Here is a 15,594-nt window from a genome sequence, read left to right on the forward strand (position 1 = left end):
TTATCGATAAAGTGGTGGAGCTGGAGGGAGAAATCTCTCATGTCCATGCCTCCTGACACTCTCATCCAAAAAGGAGTGCCTGAGGAGGAAGAACGAGTTTCCTTGTTGGCTTTGAAAAGTATGTCAAACAACCAGGAATTGCAGACCCTGAATGTCATGAGGCCATGCCCTGGCATAGTATGAGAAAACGTGAATGAGCAGAAACTTTTCTGCACAGCCCATATAAGTAAAGGATTACAACAGAATCTAGTTATGTTGAACATGGTTATATTCCTGTTCATCCGCAATCACGAAGCAAGGCTATCCCCTGCTTCTCTGGAAGAGCACCAAGGAATGGAAGTTTGCCATACGACGGATGTTTTGATTTCTTCCCAGCCTTGCCAGCATTTGATAGGTAACCCGAGGTAGCAGAGGATTTGAATGTAGATCTCTGTATATCAGTGCGGAGAGCATCTCCCCGTGTTATCAGTCATCTGCAGATGTGACGAGAGCTTTCTAAGATCCGCTAGCTGGAGGTGCCGCCAACACAAGCATCTAGCATTTCAAAATGGCAGACATGCTTCACCTGTGAGGGTGGCGAGAGTAAGGAAACACGGTTCTGTTCTCTCGGATAGCTAAATGCTAAATTCTCTGGCCTGGCCTAGTACATCGCTTTTTCTGCAAGCAAACTGCTCTCGGGTTTGGAGATTTGCTAATACAAAGTTTTGTCATACACAGAGGGCTGGAATAGTGATAAATGTGTCTCCTATTACCTTTTTGGACTATTTGTTCAAGTGAGACAAATGGGATTTGGGGTTGAGTGAATTCAACTTTGGCAGTCCTAATGGAGCCACAGCCAGTCCTGGAGAGGGAGGCCAGGCAAGGATCCTGACAGAGGAAGAAAAAAATCCTCATCCTCCACAGGCACAGCAGAATGCACATTGCGTAAGTATGCTTTGGGACTTGATTTGGAAAGTTATTTTCAATGGTAATTTATTTTGACTGGATCTGTAAGAGCAAGGAGATTTTATACTGGAACTTAGCTTTCTTCTTAGAAATTGGAAGATAGAGAGGTTTATGTTTAAATTTTGGTTATTTTAATCTTTAGATCATTTTTATGCTGCTACTTGGATTCCCTGCATGACTTCTCAACATGGCCGGGAATCATTTTTCAGGGAATAGACTAGGGAGTGAATTGTGAAGACCAGATGCCACGTGGGTCCTGGGGTACTCCCTGTCCTCCTCCTTTCGTTCTCCTATGGCCCCGAGGTGGTGCAAACAGGTAAACACTCAACTAGTCACAGAAAGGTTAGCCATTCAAACTTACCCAGAAGCTCTTGGGAAGAAAGACCTAGTGACCCATGTCCTTGAAACTCATACCCTTGAAACCCGATGATGTTTCTCTACTCTTTACATATGGGGTCCTCATGAGTTGGCATGGACTCAGGGCATTTGTTTGTCTTACGGGGGTGGTAAGATTAAGGAGTCCTTGAGTAGCACAAATGGCTAAGCACTCAGCTACTAAGCCAAAGGTTGGAGGTACAAAGGCACCTAAAGGCATCTTGGAAGAAAGGGAGGGGTGATCTACTTACAGAAATGCAGCCCTGTGGAACCCAGTTCTCCTCAGACACACATGGCATCATCATACGCTGGGGACAATGTCACAGCAATGGATTTAGTTTGGGGTGTGAGGGTTAAACATTATGTCAGAGAGCAGAAGTTATTTTTGATGGGAGGAGGTGCACAGTGATAAAGTTCTCATCACCTTCCCTCATCTCCAGTCACTGATAAAAATCAAATCCAGTAGATCCGTAGTACAGAAATCTCAGAGAACAACGAAGACTCCTCATCTAAGGTTCCCCATGAGGCAACTCTCTAGGCTAGGCTCCTGATTTATTTTTTAAGTGGGAATGCTTTAAAACAGACTGGTAGATGCTGTTGGTTGACACTTAGAAAACCATGGAATGACAGTCACCAGGAACTCGAGCTCAAAACTTCTCTTAGACTGATAAGGAACAGCTGGCCTCAAATCAGTGTCTAATCTTGAGAAAATCCACCAGCCAAGCCCAAGGAGTTGTGAAGGTACTCCATGTCTCCCACGGCAGATCGCGACAGAGGTGGGTGCGGGCGCAACCCAAGCAGGACTGCCAAAGCTGAGATTGTCAGACTGCTGGGAAAGGAGACGGTCCGCATGACTCCATTGGCAGAAACTCTTAATTTGTGGTGGTGAGGGACCGACAGTCTATAAGAAAATGCCCTGACGGGGGAGAGGGTAAAGGGACAAAAATAATTGCCAAGAGCCAAAATGGAGTAGAGAAAGGATTGGTTTGTTTTCTTCCCACTTTTCACAGCCCAGCTTCCCCTCTCTCATGAAATGATCTTTCTTAAAGGCCCTCAGAAGGGTAGAAAAAGCCAGTATTGTTTTTTGAGTCCAGAATGCTAAGGAAAATGACCATAGGCAAGGGTGTAAAGAGAGTAGGACAGATGGGCCTCAGTCGAGACGTCAGCATGGTTTCCATTTCTCCTGTTGCTATTTCTTGGACCAGGAAAGAAACATTATGGCTGTCCTGGTTTCCTTCCATCGTGTTTGAAAAGTCAAACAATATCAAAGGAAAAGAGACTTTTGAAGGAGGTTTTAAAGATTCATGAAGAGAGGCAAATTGATTTTTTATTTATAAAAAAAGAGGCAAACTGTTCTTTCCTCAGTGAGCCTGACTGTACTGACCCAATGGACAGCTCAATGGAACAGCTATATTTCCACCAGGGTGGACTCAGGAGATACAATGCAGGGCATGGCATCTGTGGAATTTTGTGCTGTTTCCATTTTGATTACTTTGGCTGAGGTGGGGGAGGGAGACCCTGGACCCCAAGATTTGGTTCTACAGACAATAGGGAATCACATCGAAAAAGTGTGTAAGCAAGAAAACAAGAAAGATACAGATTATCAGAAACATTTTACATGAGAAAGATGAGCCCTTTTGGAGCCCTCTGATTGCACTGATTCACAGCATGAGGCAGTTTTACATCTCTGTGCAAAAACATCTTTCTTCTTTCGGTCGCTTTCTGCCCTGCCCCAAACTCTGTTTATGGTTCTTGACCAGATAAATACTCTCCTCAAGTCTTAGACCAACTCTTCCTGAACCTTCCGAATGGGTGGAGCCTCTCAGTCTCCCTTCCCACAAACCCACTCTGCCTACTACTCTAGGGGCGCCCAGACTGTCCCTTTGCAGGTACCCTTCCAAAATAAAAGACCCTCCCTGGGCTTTTCAGTGTTGAGCCTGCTCAGGGTCTGGCCCACATCTTGTTTGTTGAGCTCCACAGAACTGCCAGGGAGGAAATACTGATTCCTCATGGCCAATGTGAGAATCCTGACAGTCCTGACGGACGGCCCTAAGTCAAGAAGGGGCTTCTAAAAGTTTGTGGAAAAAAATCTACGATCTTATCATTCCATTTGTCCACGCCTCTTTTGGAAGCCCCCTAGAAGAGCCCATGGATCTGCATTGGCTAACAATCTGAAGGTCTTGATCTGCGGGGTCAAAGCCCAGACAGGCTCTTTGAAGAGACAAGTCACTACCCACCTTGGACAGCTCGTTCGAGTTGAAGTCTGGAAAGACTTGGCTACTTTGGAGCCACCTCTCATGCCATATCCTACTTTTAAAATAAAATAATTACATTTTGGTGAGAAAATGCATGGAGAGAATCCTTTTCTTTTTAACTACAATTGATGTTGTTGTCAATACATAAAGCAGCCCATGGACCTATCCGGCCACTTTTCCACGTGCCAGTCGGTGACGTCCTTCAAGTTGGGCCACCATGCTCCCCACCTTTTCTGAGCTCTTCCTCCCCCATTCATGACCACTCTTCGACCCCTGCACTCCCTATCTCATCTTTGGCATTGCACTTGCCAAGTCGACGGGCACCGCATTCGGAATAAGCCATCAGAATTGTATCTGACCCGGAATGGACTCATCGCTTTTAGTGTGGTTTGGAGCAAACGAAAAAAAAGCTCCCTAATCTCCCAAAGGTGTTCTGCCGCCAAATTCAAGCCCCGTGCTGGCGGCCATCAGTGGCACAGCTTCATATTTGCCACAGCCGGCTTTCAGATGACTGACATCCATCCATTCCATGAGCAACCCGAAGCGCTCGGCTTTCAGTGCTGCCTGCAAGAGTCTAAAGGCAGCTCTGCAGCTGTCCTGCGGTTTCCGACGTGGACAGACAGAAACGGTTGAAATATTCATGGGGAGAGATGTACGAGAGCCTGAAAGGACCAGCCAGGACAGCTGCCCGGGGGACAGCAATGATCCCTCACCTTTATGGAAGGTGACACTTGATTATTTTTTATTTACTGCTTTCATTTGGCTGCAGTCTAAATTGTCTCGTTAATTTATGCCCTCAGTGCAAGGGCCCAGGATGTAAGAGCAGGCCCGGATGGAACTTCTGGCTTGTACACATACCTATTTATTCTCTATTACTGGCAGAAGAGGGCTTGTCGACACCTCTGGAATGTACTTCCCTAGGTGAATAGGTCAACGGGGACATCTTGAAGTAATAAGACCATCTGGCGCCCTTTGCACACACCAAGAATGGTATTTCGGGGTGCGTGGGCTGCCCTGGGCAACAGCAACCTTTCGTACAGCTGGGTTGAGCGGATCCTGACTGCTGTTTATTTGTGCATTCCGAACTGCAGATGAAGTGCTGCTTAGGCTCTATGGTAAGGCAGGCCCTAGAGAATGAACTGCTTTGTGAAATCCCAGCCTCTGGTAGATGGGACTGCACCAGCATACTGGGGGCCATCCCCCTCTTAACCTTGAACCATCCTACTGAAAACCGTGGGGAAGAGCGAAACAAGAATATACAGCCAATCAGGGTCAAGGTCAACAGCATTCAAAACTCAAGGATGTCAAACTTTGTCTTAGTTCTCCTCAGTCCCAGTGTTGTGCATCATGTCCTTGCCCCTACCCCTATAGCCTCACTAGGTATCTGGTTGCCTGTGTAGTACCCCTCCCACCCCCGACCCACATCACCATCTGCAAATAGCAATGTACTCGTACTTGCTCAGCCTTTGTACGAGACATTGGGAAGCAAGACCTCTGGCCATTTGGCCTCCCCCAGCCTCCTTCCCTCTACCTAACAAAAAAGAAAACAAAAAATATCAAGCTCACTGTCTCCCGGTCAATGTTGGCTCATAGCGACCCCCCCTGTGGGTTTCCAAGACTGTAACTGTTTACAAGAGTAGAAAACCAGTCTTTCTTCCTCAGAGGGGCTGGTGGTTTTGAACTACTGGCCATTCTGATCACAGACCAATAAGTAACCACTACACCACCAGGGCTTCCTAGGTATATGAATTCTCCCTCCTCTAGACCAGTGTTTCTCAACCTGTGGGTTGCAACCCCTGTGGGGGTTGAATGACCCTTTTCACAGGGGTCGCCCAATTCATAACAGTAGCAAAATTATAGTTATGAAGTAGCAATGAAAATAATTTTATAATTGGGGGGCCACCACAACATGAACTGCATTAAAGGGCCGCAGCATTGGGAAGGTTGAGGACCACTGCTCTAGACTATGGGGAGAAAGATGGGGCTTTCTACTCCCATAGAGTGACAGTCTCGAAAACTCAGTGGCAGGTCTACCTTGTCCTTCAGGGTCGCTCTAAGTTGGCGTTGACTTGATTGGGCGGTAAGTTTGGTTTTGGCTTTCGGGATTGTAAGGAGAGGCTCAGATAGGATGGTTGGTAAGACTTCCTCTTACATACTTTTGATATGTCAGGAGAGATCAGTCCCTGGAGAAGGAAATCAATCATGTTTGGTGAAGTGGAGGGGCATCAAAGGAGAGGAAGGCCCTCAACCAGATGGACTGACACTGTGGCTGCAACAATGGACTATGGCATAGGAACAATTATGAGGATGGCACAGGACTGGGCACTGTGGCATTCTGTTGTACTTGGGTTGCTATGGGATGGAACCAACTCAATGACACCTTACAACAACAATGACCAGAGAGTATTGGTGAGATAGTGGGTTAAGCATTGGACTGTGGCCCTAGGGGCACTTCAAACCCACCAGCTGTCCCTCCGGAGAACAATGAGGCTGTCTGCTCGTATCGAAATTCACAGCCTCCGCTCTATCTTGTTCTGTACGGTGTCTGTGCAATGGAATTGAGGCGAGGGCGGGAGACATTTTTTGTAGGAGGGACAGCACTAGGCTGTTCTTGGTCGGTGCTTGTGGAGTCAATTTTGGCTCAGTGACCTCATATGGCAAAGTCGAATTGTCCCACAAGGTTTTCTGGGCTGTAGACTATATGGGAGCAGGTTGCCAGGCCTTTCTTCCACGGAGCTGCTGGGGAAGCTCAAACTACCAAATATGATCAGCCAAGTAGTTACCCATTGTGCCGCCGGGGCTCCTATCCTCTAGCCCAGGGGTCGGCACACTTCAGCTCACACGTACTCTTTTGGTAAGTCCATGTGGTGCTGAAGTAAAAGTGCACATTTTAAAAGGGTATTATTCAGATAAAGGTGATTTCATTTGTTTGTATCGATATATTTATGGCCTTCCAATAATTTTGAAACTGTTGTGAGGGACAAGATTGGCTCTTCCATCTCAAAAGTTCGCCAACACCTGCTCTAGACTGAGTAGAGTAGGCATTTTTACCTACTGCTGTTCTAATATTTCAAGGCAAAACCTTCTGCTTGCCAATCCCATAGCACCTTGCACTTTCTACTATTTGTTCCCCCCATGTCTCTGCATTGGGTTGATTATGTCCTTCCCCCCCGCCCCCCGCAGTAAAATATACACAGATTGTAGATCTCCAAAGGGGAAAGAAGCTAAAATTCACCGGGGGTGCTTGTTCATTTTCCTGGAGGGAGTTTCTTAGCTTGAAGCAGTTGTCAAGAGAGTCGCTTTTGATTCATGGCGACCCCGTGTGTCACAGAACTGGGCTCCTGAGGGTTTTCAATGGTGAGAGTTTCAGAAGTCAAGGCTACCCACTTTGGTGTTTAGCAGCCCAATGGGTCAAGCATCTGCACCACTGTGGGACTCTAGCCTTCCTCATCACGTGTCCTTCAACACAGCCCAGAAAGGGAAAATCCATGGAAATACCAGCTGGTGGAAGATGGAATTGTTGAGAGAAAGAGACAGAAATCGCTGACATCTTGGATTCCTACTGGTTAGATAGAGACTGGTAGAAACCCAAGCCTATGGCCTTCAGCCACACTTTCAGCCTGGGACTGAACTGACCCTTGTACCCCAACTTTCCGTCCACAATGAAAAGGCTTATATAGTGAGCAATTACCAGAGAGGGCCACACTCCTTAGAACAAACCCCGAGATCATTCTATCAACGTGAGGAGATCACAAGGGCAGCCTTTGCACAGGGATCATGCTCAGAAGGCAGGAATGGATAGGAAAGAATGCCAAATGGAAACCAGAAACCCAGAAAGGATGTGGGAAGAGGGTTGTGACACTGTGGGGCTACTATCAATGTCACCAAAAAAATGTGTCAGACTTATTGAACAGAAAGCCAATATGCCCATCTGTAGGCAACAGGACATTCCCTTAAAGAAGGGTCGCAGGGAAGAGACCAGCCAGTCAGGGTACAGTGTAGCAAGGATGAAACATACAACTTTCCTCCCTCCGACACACACTATCATGATCCCAATTCTAATTTACAAATCTGGCTAGACCAGAGGATGTACACTAGTACAGATAGAAACTGGAAACACAGGGAATCCAGGACAGATGATCTCTTCCGGACCAGTAGTGAGAATGGAGATACCAGGAGGGTGGATGGAGGGTGGAGTGGCAAGGGGGAACCGATTTCAAGGATCCATATGTAACCTCCTCCCTGCGGGACGGACAACAGAAATGTGGGTGAAGGGAGACATCGGATGGTGTAAGATATGACAAAATAATAATTTATAAATTATCAATGGTTCATGAGGGAGGGGGGAACAAGGAGGGAGGGGGAAAAATGAGTAGTTGATACCAGGGACTGAAGTGGAGAGCAAATGTTTTGAGAATGATGAGGGCAATGAATGTACAAATATGCTTTACACAATTGATGTATGTATGGATTGTGATGAGTTGTATGAGCCCCCAATAAAATGATTTAAAAAAATAAGAAAGACAATACACTTGATAAACTCTTACTCAATTCCTAACAAAGAGCTAAAAATACATCACCAAAAACTTGGATACTCAAAATGATCAAATCATATTAACTTTCTACAAAAGAGTTGCCTCATACAGATCATGGCCATCCACTATTTAAAAGTTTTCATTTAGTATTAAATTAAATTAATTATTATATATTATATTATATTATATTAATATTTAATATTGTGGCATGTTTCCTAACTTTTAGACTTTCCATTTGGGTCTCTTTAGCACGTAATAATACCCATTACTAAAAACACTAAGATATTTGTTTTATCATATACTCTACCGTGGGCTTCAACAGGTTTGTGGAAAAATGGGATTTAAAGATAATGGGATTTTTTTCTGTGATTTTTTAGAAGGCCTGTCTTACATAAAATCTTTTAAAAAGAAGGTCTTAGGAACACTCACAATAAAACTACAAAGCTGACCGTTTTTTAGCGCCATCCTTTGTGATGTAGACTATAGCGCCCACTAGAAATCTACTGCCAGAGAAGCAAATCTTCATATTAACCCAGCAGAGCTATTCTTTTCTCTGCATGGCTCCTTTGTTTCTATTTGTAAGCTCTGGCCAGGGTGGAAAGGGGAGGGCATGGGAGGCAGGGTTACTTTTCTGGTGTCCTCTGATGGCTTCAGTATGGAAACATTTGCATCTTTCAGAAGTCAAACTGAAAAAGTAAGAATCAAAAGACATACTAAAGGAGGTCTCAAGTTCATCCCTATTCCCCAACTCGTGCCTCCCCAAACCAAACTCATTGCCATCAAGTCCATGCTGATGCCTAGCAACAGGGTAGATCTGCCCCCTTGGGTTTCAGAGACTGTAACTCTTTATGGGAGTAGAAAGCTCAGTCCTCCTCCCACCCCCGCCGAGTGGCTGGTGGTTCCGCACTGCTGACCTTGCACACACCACTATATCATGAGGTTTTTCACTTCTTGCCCCAGTGCAAAGTTAATGACCTGCAATGTACACCCTCACCTAATTTGCATTTCAGATCATTAACTTTGCAGTCAACTGTCCAAACCACTAATCAAACCCTCCCCTAGTCCACCCTCCACCCACTCCCTTCATTTGATTGTTTTATTCTGAGATACAGAACATTAAAGTGGACATAGGAGGTTAAAAAAAAGTAACAAAAACATGGTTGGCGGCAGATTAAGACATCATATTTACCAATGGGACTCCCAAAGTGCAATTGGGCCATGATTGGGACACATGGATGAAGTTAGAGAGCACAGTTTACAATATGGGTCCAGGGGCTTCCCCGAGGCTGGCAGGGCCTGACTTAGGACTATGCAACCCCCAATATAGTGATTGCCATCAAGGACACTCCCAGGTAAGTCCCTACAGGAGAGTGGGTTGATCAGGGGGTTGGAGGTAATTCACTTTGCAATGCACTCTTTTCAAGAGCAACACTATTCACATCCCCGGTCAATGATCGAAAAGGAGCACTGATGGTATAGTGATGACACACTGGTCTGCTAACCACAAGCTCTGCAGTTGGAAACCACCAGCCACTCCGTAGGAGAAAAACAGGTCGCTTTCTACTCTCATAAAGAGTTACAGTCTCTGAAACGCACCGTGGCAGTTCTACCCTGTCCCTTAGGGTAGCCCGCATCGACTTGATGGCAGCAAGTTTGGTCTGGTGTTTTTTGGTGAATGGTCAGAGGAAAGTCAACACACATAATCCACATGGGGACTCTGAAATCAATTTTGGGCTTTCACTATTGTCCATAACCTTCAGCAAACTGGGTGCGCTGAATTTCAACTCTACTGCAATTCCAAAGGGTACCTTTTAAGATAGCCAGTGTTAAGTCGAACTTGGAGTGTTCCGTTTCTCCATTGAACGCAGGAAAGGAGAGATGATCTGGAAGGGGACCCTTCCCCCTTGTGCCTCCTTTCTGAGTAAGAGCTCTTTTCCCTTTGCTTCCTCTCAGGGACAGCTGGAGCCAGTTCTCTTTGCCACGAGGAGAATCTTTGTTGTGTTTTTGTTTTATTTTTAGCGGAATCCACGAACTTGCTGAACTACTTCCAAGGTGAGGAAGAAAGCAAAAGCACATGTGGATGTGCTCCCTCTTTTCATGACTGAACATCTTCAAACTGCTACCTCAAGTAGAGGAGTCCCTGTGTGGCACAAACAGTTAAAGTGCTTGACCACTTGAGACAAGGTTGGTGGTTCACACCCACTCAGCCCCACTAAGACGGCCCAGCGATCTCCTTCCCTACAGGTTATAGCCTTGGAAATTCTGTGGGGCGGTTCCATTTAGGGCACAAGGAATCTGACTCACCTCCACAGCAGTGCCCAGAAGCAAAGGTGAGAACATGGAGTCAAAGGTGAAGTCGACAAGATCCTCTTCAAATGGGTCTGATGCCATCAAAGACTTCAAAGCCCCCTTAAAATAGATTGCTGGCTAGGATGCACCACCTACGCTGGCCAGTCCTGTAGAACCTGAGCCCAAACCACAGCGCATGGGCCTGTTTCCTTGAGGACCACACAAACTCTGACTTTTAGCAAATTGAGGGTATTGACGAATATTGTCTTTTGGTGCTCAAATGCATCAAAGGGCAGTTTAGTCTTAAATAAAGCTTCCTGGACACAATAAAAGCGGGAGATGTAATGGGGAGAGGAAAAGCACAGGTGTGCTTATACCAGCCAGACAACAGTATGGCACGTCACTTCACTGAGGTTGATTAGTGGGCCTGTGGCTTTGGGGCAGGGACAGAATGGCCAAATGGCCTTGAGGCCTTCCTATGCTTGTGAGTGCTACACCAGGGATAGGGATGAGAAACGTCTAGAAGGAAGCTCTTGGCAGTTGGAGATTATGTGCACTACAGATCAGACAGCCTCGTCTTTCTCCCTCAGACCAGTAGCTGGTGGGTTTGTTACAGCTAACCTTGTGTTTAGCAATCCAACATTTACCCCACAGTGTCGCCAGGGCTCTTACTCTGGCGATCCAGCTGCACCCTGAAGAAGCTCAAAAGCTAAAGCCCCTAAGGCAGCGGTTCTCAACCTGTGGGTCGCAACCCCCTTGGGGATCGAACGACCCTTTCACAGGCATCACCCGATTCATCACAGTAGCAACATCACAGTGATGAAGTAGCATTGAAAATAATGTTATGGGTGAGTGGGGGTCACCATAGCATGAAGAACTGTATGAAAGGGTTGTGGCATAAGGAAAGTTGACAACCAATGTCCTAATGAGACAACTGCCTATGGACCCACCACCTTAAGGGGAATGACCACAAGCCTCGGCACCTCGGCTGCACCAGTGCTGCTATGGGAGTTGAAAAGACCTGGAGGGAATACTTGGGGTTTTGCAAAACAGCTTCTGTCTTCCCATGTTTTCCACAATTCAGCTGGTTTGAATGACTTTCCCTGCTTCCCAATCCTTAAATTGCTTACTGCATTATGTTTATAAATTATATATATTCTAGCTCTACAAGCTCCTTGTGACTGGACTCCGGCCATCTTGCTACTCGGCCCTAGTTTCTCTCATTGCAACGTCTACTTGCACTTTTTTTTCCACTTCTGTCTCTAGCAAACATTGCCTGGGCATCTTTTCTGTCTCCAATATTGTGCATCAGGTGCTGGAGGTACAGTAGCAAGCAAGATCTGAGCCAATTGCATGTGATTTTTTATTTTTACTAACTCCTTTGGAGATGGATTTAGAAAAGAAAAAAATGTGGTATCATTCAACATATAAACATACCCTGCCCTTCAGAGGAAACACACCTTTTGTGAAAACCACAAGAATACTGACCAAAGTTTTTGCAGAGAAGTGAAAAATAGCAACCCTTGAGTGGCTAAAACGGTTTGCATTTGATGAATCTATGCAGAGGCACTGTGGAAGAAAGAGTGCTGATGTTGGTTGTTGAGTCAACCTTGACTCATGGCAACTCCATTTGGCAAAGTAGAACTGCCCCAGGGTGTTCCAGGTTGGCATCTTTAAGAAAGTAGATTGCCAGATCTTTCTCTCCAGGAATCCCCTGGATGGGTTTGAACCGCAGACCGTTAGGTTAGCAGCTGAGCGCTTAACGGCTGTGCCGCCAGGAGTCCTTCCATAAAGATTACAGTCTAGGAAACTCTATATAGTTGGAATTGACTCCTGGCAATGGATTTGATTTGAGTGTTTTCACAGAGGGTTCATTCTGCACCAGATATTCTTCTAAGTCCTTTGTTTATATGTCCTCCAAAATGACCTCCAAACTGGGTCTTACTGTTATCTCCATGCTCGAGAAGAGAAAGCTGGGACCCAGGGAGGTGGAGCAACCTCTTCAAAGTTAGGTAGTCAGTGAGGGAGCCGGCCTTGAACCTGGGCAGTCTGTCTCCAGATTGTCTTCCTCTGACCCTGGAAGGGCCAACGCCTCCTCCAGGTTTCTTTCTGACATCATGGAATTTAAAGCAGCGGGAGGTAAATAGAGGCATTTGTTGTGCCCCCACCTCAAAGCCACAGCCATACCCAATGAAGGCTGGATTAGGGAACACAAAAGCCAAGGTCCCTTGCCCTGGGTGAGTGGAGACAACACCTCTTTGTCCCTTGGGGGGGGACCATGCTGATGTCACTCTCTTCAGGACTTTGCCTGAGATTTCCCTTTTGCTGGGTTTCTCCCTTCCCCTGCCCTGCTCTCCCCATGCCCTAGGATCACTGGAATCTCAGGGTCTGCTTCTGGGGAATTGCAATTAGAGAACATCCCACAAACTGGTGTGAGGAACCGGGGCCTCCCAGCAGCCCCCTGCTGCTCAGTTCTCACCAGACTTCTCACCCAGCTGCCCCCAACCTTTAGCATGTCATTGTTGGGGAAGGAGCTGCCTGCAGCTCAACCCTAAACTCATGGGGGATCAAAACACTGCCCCCATGGTCCTGTGCCATCCTCATGCTCAGTTGATTGGACCACTGTGATCCATACACTCTTCCTTGGCTGGCATTCAGAAGTAGATTACCAGGCCTTTCTTCCTAGTCCAGCTTAGTCTATTAAAAATCAAACTCATTATCACTGAATTAATACTGATTCATAGAGACCCTATAGTACAAGGTAGCACTGCTCCTGTGGGTTTTTGGAGATTGTAACTCTTGACGGGAGTAGAAAGCCCATCCTTTCCCCAAAGGAGGGTTTTGAACTGCTGATCTTGAGGATCACAGCCCAATGAAAGTGTAACCACTACAGCATCAGGGCTCCTTAGGTTATTACAAAGTCTCAATTGAGAAAAATGTCCAGGGAAGAGTGTGTATGGGTTAAGTAATGTAATTTAAAAAAAAGAACTTTCTAAACATAGGCATATGCCAACTTTGCCTCTTAAGTTTTGTGTGTAATTAATTTAAATAAATTTGGGATGGGAGAATTGCTTTTTTTCCTGGTTTGTTTGTTTCTTGCCATTCCAACGAGCTGGAATCAAAGCATTTTAGTGAAAAGAAATAAAGCTAAATCTAAAGGCACTTGAAGACATCCCTTAGAAATTACTTTTTGACCAAATTCTTTATAAAAGGGCGTATCCAATAAAAACAGAATTGCGCTGGGCGGAGCAAAGTTCGTAGTGTGCATTTTTCCCACTAGGTGAGCATCCAGCAACTTGCTGCATTAGTGCACTCAGTGGCGTCGCCTGGGAAGGTTCTCTCTGGTCACAGTAATTTTATTTTCATAAAATCAGTGTCAGTCAAACCTTGATTGTGGTGATGGCCAATTTAAGAGAACAATGTGCAGCTGTGAAATTTTGTTTGCTGCTTGGGAAAAAATGCCACAGAAACGGTTGTGATGTTGAACAGCTTACCAGTATAGCGCTATGGGAAGAACTCAAGTGCACCAGTGATTTTCTTGTTTCAAAAAAGGTGAAATGTCAATCAATGACAAACCTGGATGCCCATCAGCTTTTCGAACAGATGAAAATTTGACAGAATTCATGCACTTGTGCTTGAGGACTGAGTACGGATCATGGGGAAGTTATCTGGACTATCTTGGAGCTCAGTTCAGTAAATTTTAATGGAAGACTTAGGAATGAGAAAGGTGGCTGCAAAATTTGTGCCTCGGGTTCTAACTGACCTGGAAATGGAGCGTCAAGTGGAAACATACTGTGCTTTGAAAGAACAGCTTCGAAGCGACCCAGACTTTCTCCCCAAGATCATGACTGATGACAAGAGATGGTGCTGTTTTTACAACTCCAAAAGCAAACATCAATCAAGCCAGTGGAAAATGCCTCACCCAAACAAAGCTTGTCAAGTGAAATCAAAGATCAAGATGATGCTCATTTGTTTTTGTTTTTGAAGTGAGGGGGATAGTGCATTTTGACTTTCTTCCACCATGTCAGACTATTAATCAAGCTTTCTATTTAGAGATTGTGTAACAGTGTGTGACAAAAAGACCCAATTTGGGGCAGACAGGGTACCAGTATTGCCACCACAATAATACACCTACTCACACAGCCATCTCAGTGCACTGGTTTTGGCAAAAACAAACAAACAAACAAAAAAACCCAGCATGCCTCTCTTGCTTCATGTCCCTTACGCCCTGACCCTGCTCTGTGGGACTTATTTTTTGTATCCATGAATTAAGAGGGACATGAAAGGACAGCTATTTGACACTGTAGAAGAGGTGAAGGAAAAAATGAGGGAGGTGCTGTCAGCCATCCAAACAGATGAGTTTGAAAAACGTTGCCAAGAACGGAATTCCAGATTTGACAAATGTATTCAGTATCATGGAGGGTACTTTGAAGGTGATCATGTTGTTTTGTAAAAAAAAAAAAAATTAAATACATCTCTTTGAAAAAAAATTACTACATTTGAGGGGTACCCCTCTTCGTGCACCTGCTTTCTGCTAATTGTCCAAATTCTTTCGGTCAGCATAGAGCAAATTTGCATGGTTCCCAAGGCTGGCCCTTGGTACTCTGGGACCAGAACTGTGAGAGATTTTGAAAGGTTTGACCTTGGAGGGAGCAGCCTTATTGGAAGACATACTTCAGGTGACCCCCCCCCCCAACACCCACAACTTACCTTCACTCCCAGGGCTTCTCCAGAAATGACAGCAATGGTCACGCCGTTCTTACTGGGTTTAGGAATGTCTCCACTTTTCAGTTCCTGGTACTGAGGCGCCACCATCTTCTCTGAGCTCCTCAGATTCACCCACAGTTGGAGTCCGTGGGCTGGCTCCTCGGTGCATGGCATCTCGGCATGCACAATGCCCCGGCCAGCTGTCATCCACTGCCAACAGCAGACCAACAAGAAGCAAGTGTGAGGGCAGGGGAACAGGCACAAGGCACCCGCCTCGCGGAACTAGTCCCTGCACAGGAGCTACCAGAGATCCTGGGTGACAGGAGGGGTAGTGACAACAACAACACGGATGGCAGATGGCTTGGCTGGAGCCCTTTCCAGTTTTGGAAATCTGCTCGAGTTTCCTCGTGTCGAGTCAGCACACCCAAACGGGAACACCCACCAGGGTTTACTCCCCTCCTGGGTGGCAGGAGGACATACACCTGTCA

General features: G+C 45.9%; 1 protein-coding gene across 2 annotated transcripts in view; it reads right to left on the reverse strand.

The window, feature by feature from the left end:
* Positions 1 to 15,594, reverse strand: part of PIR (pirin) — a 92,889-nt gene that overhangs the window by 38,142 nt on the left and 39,153 nt on the right. For both annotated transcript variants that reach the window (XM_075539007.1, XM_075539008.1), the window contains exon 5: positions 15,110 to 15,316. In XM_075539007.1, the coding sequence (XP_075395122.1) occupies positions 15,110 to 15,316 (207 nt within the window). The remainder of the gene's footprint in view (positions 1 to 15,109; positions 15,317 to 15,594) is intronic.

This window comes from Tenrec ecaudatus, chromosome X (assembly GCF_050624435.1).
Source record: "Tenrec ecaudatus isolate mTenEca1 chromosome X, mTenEca1.hap1, whole genome shotgun sequence".
NCBI lineage: Eukaryota > Metazoa > Chordata > Mammalia > Afrosoricida > Tenrecidae > Tenrec > Tenrec ecaudatus.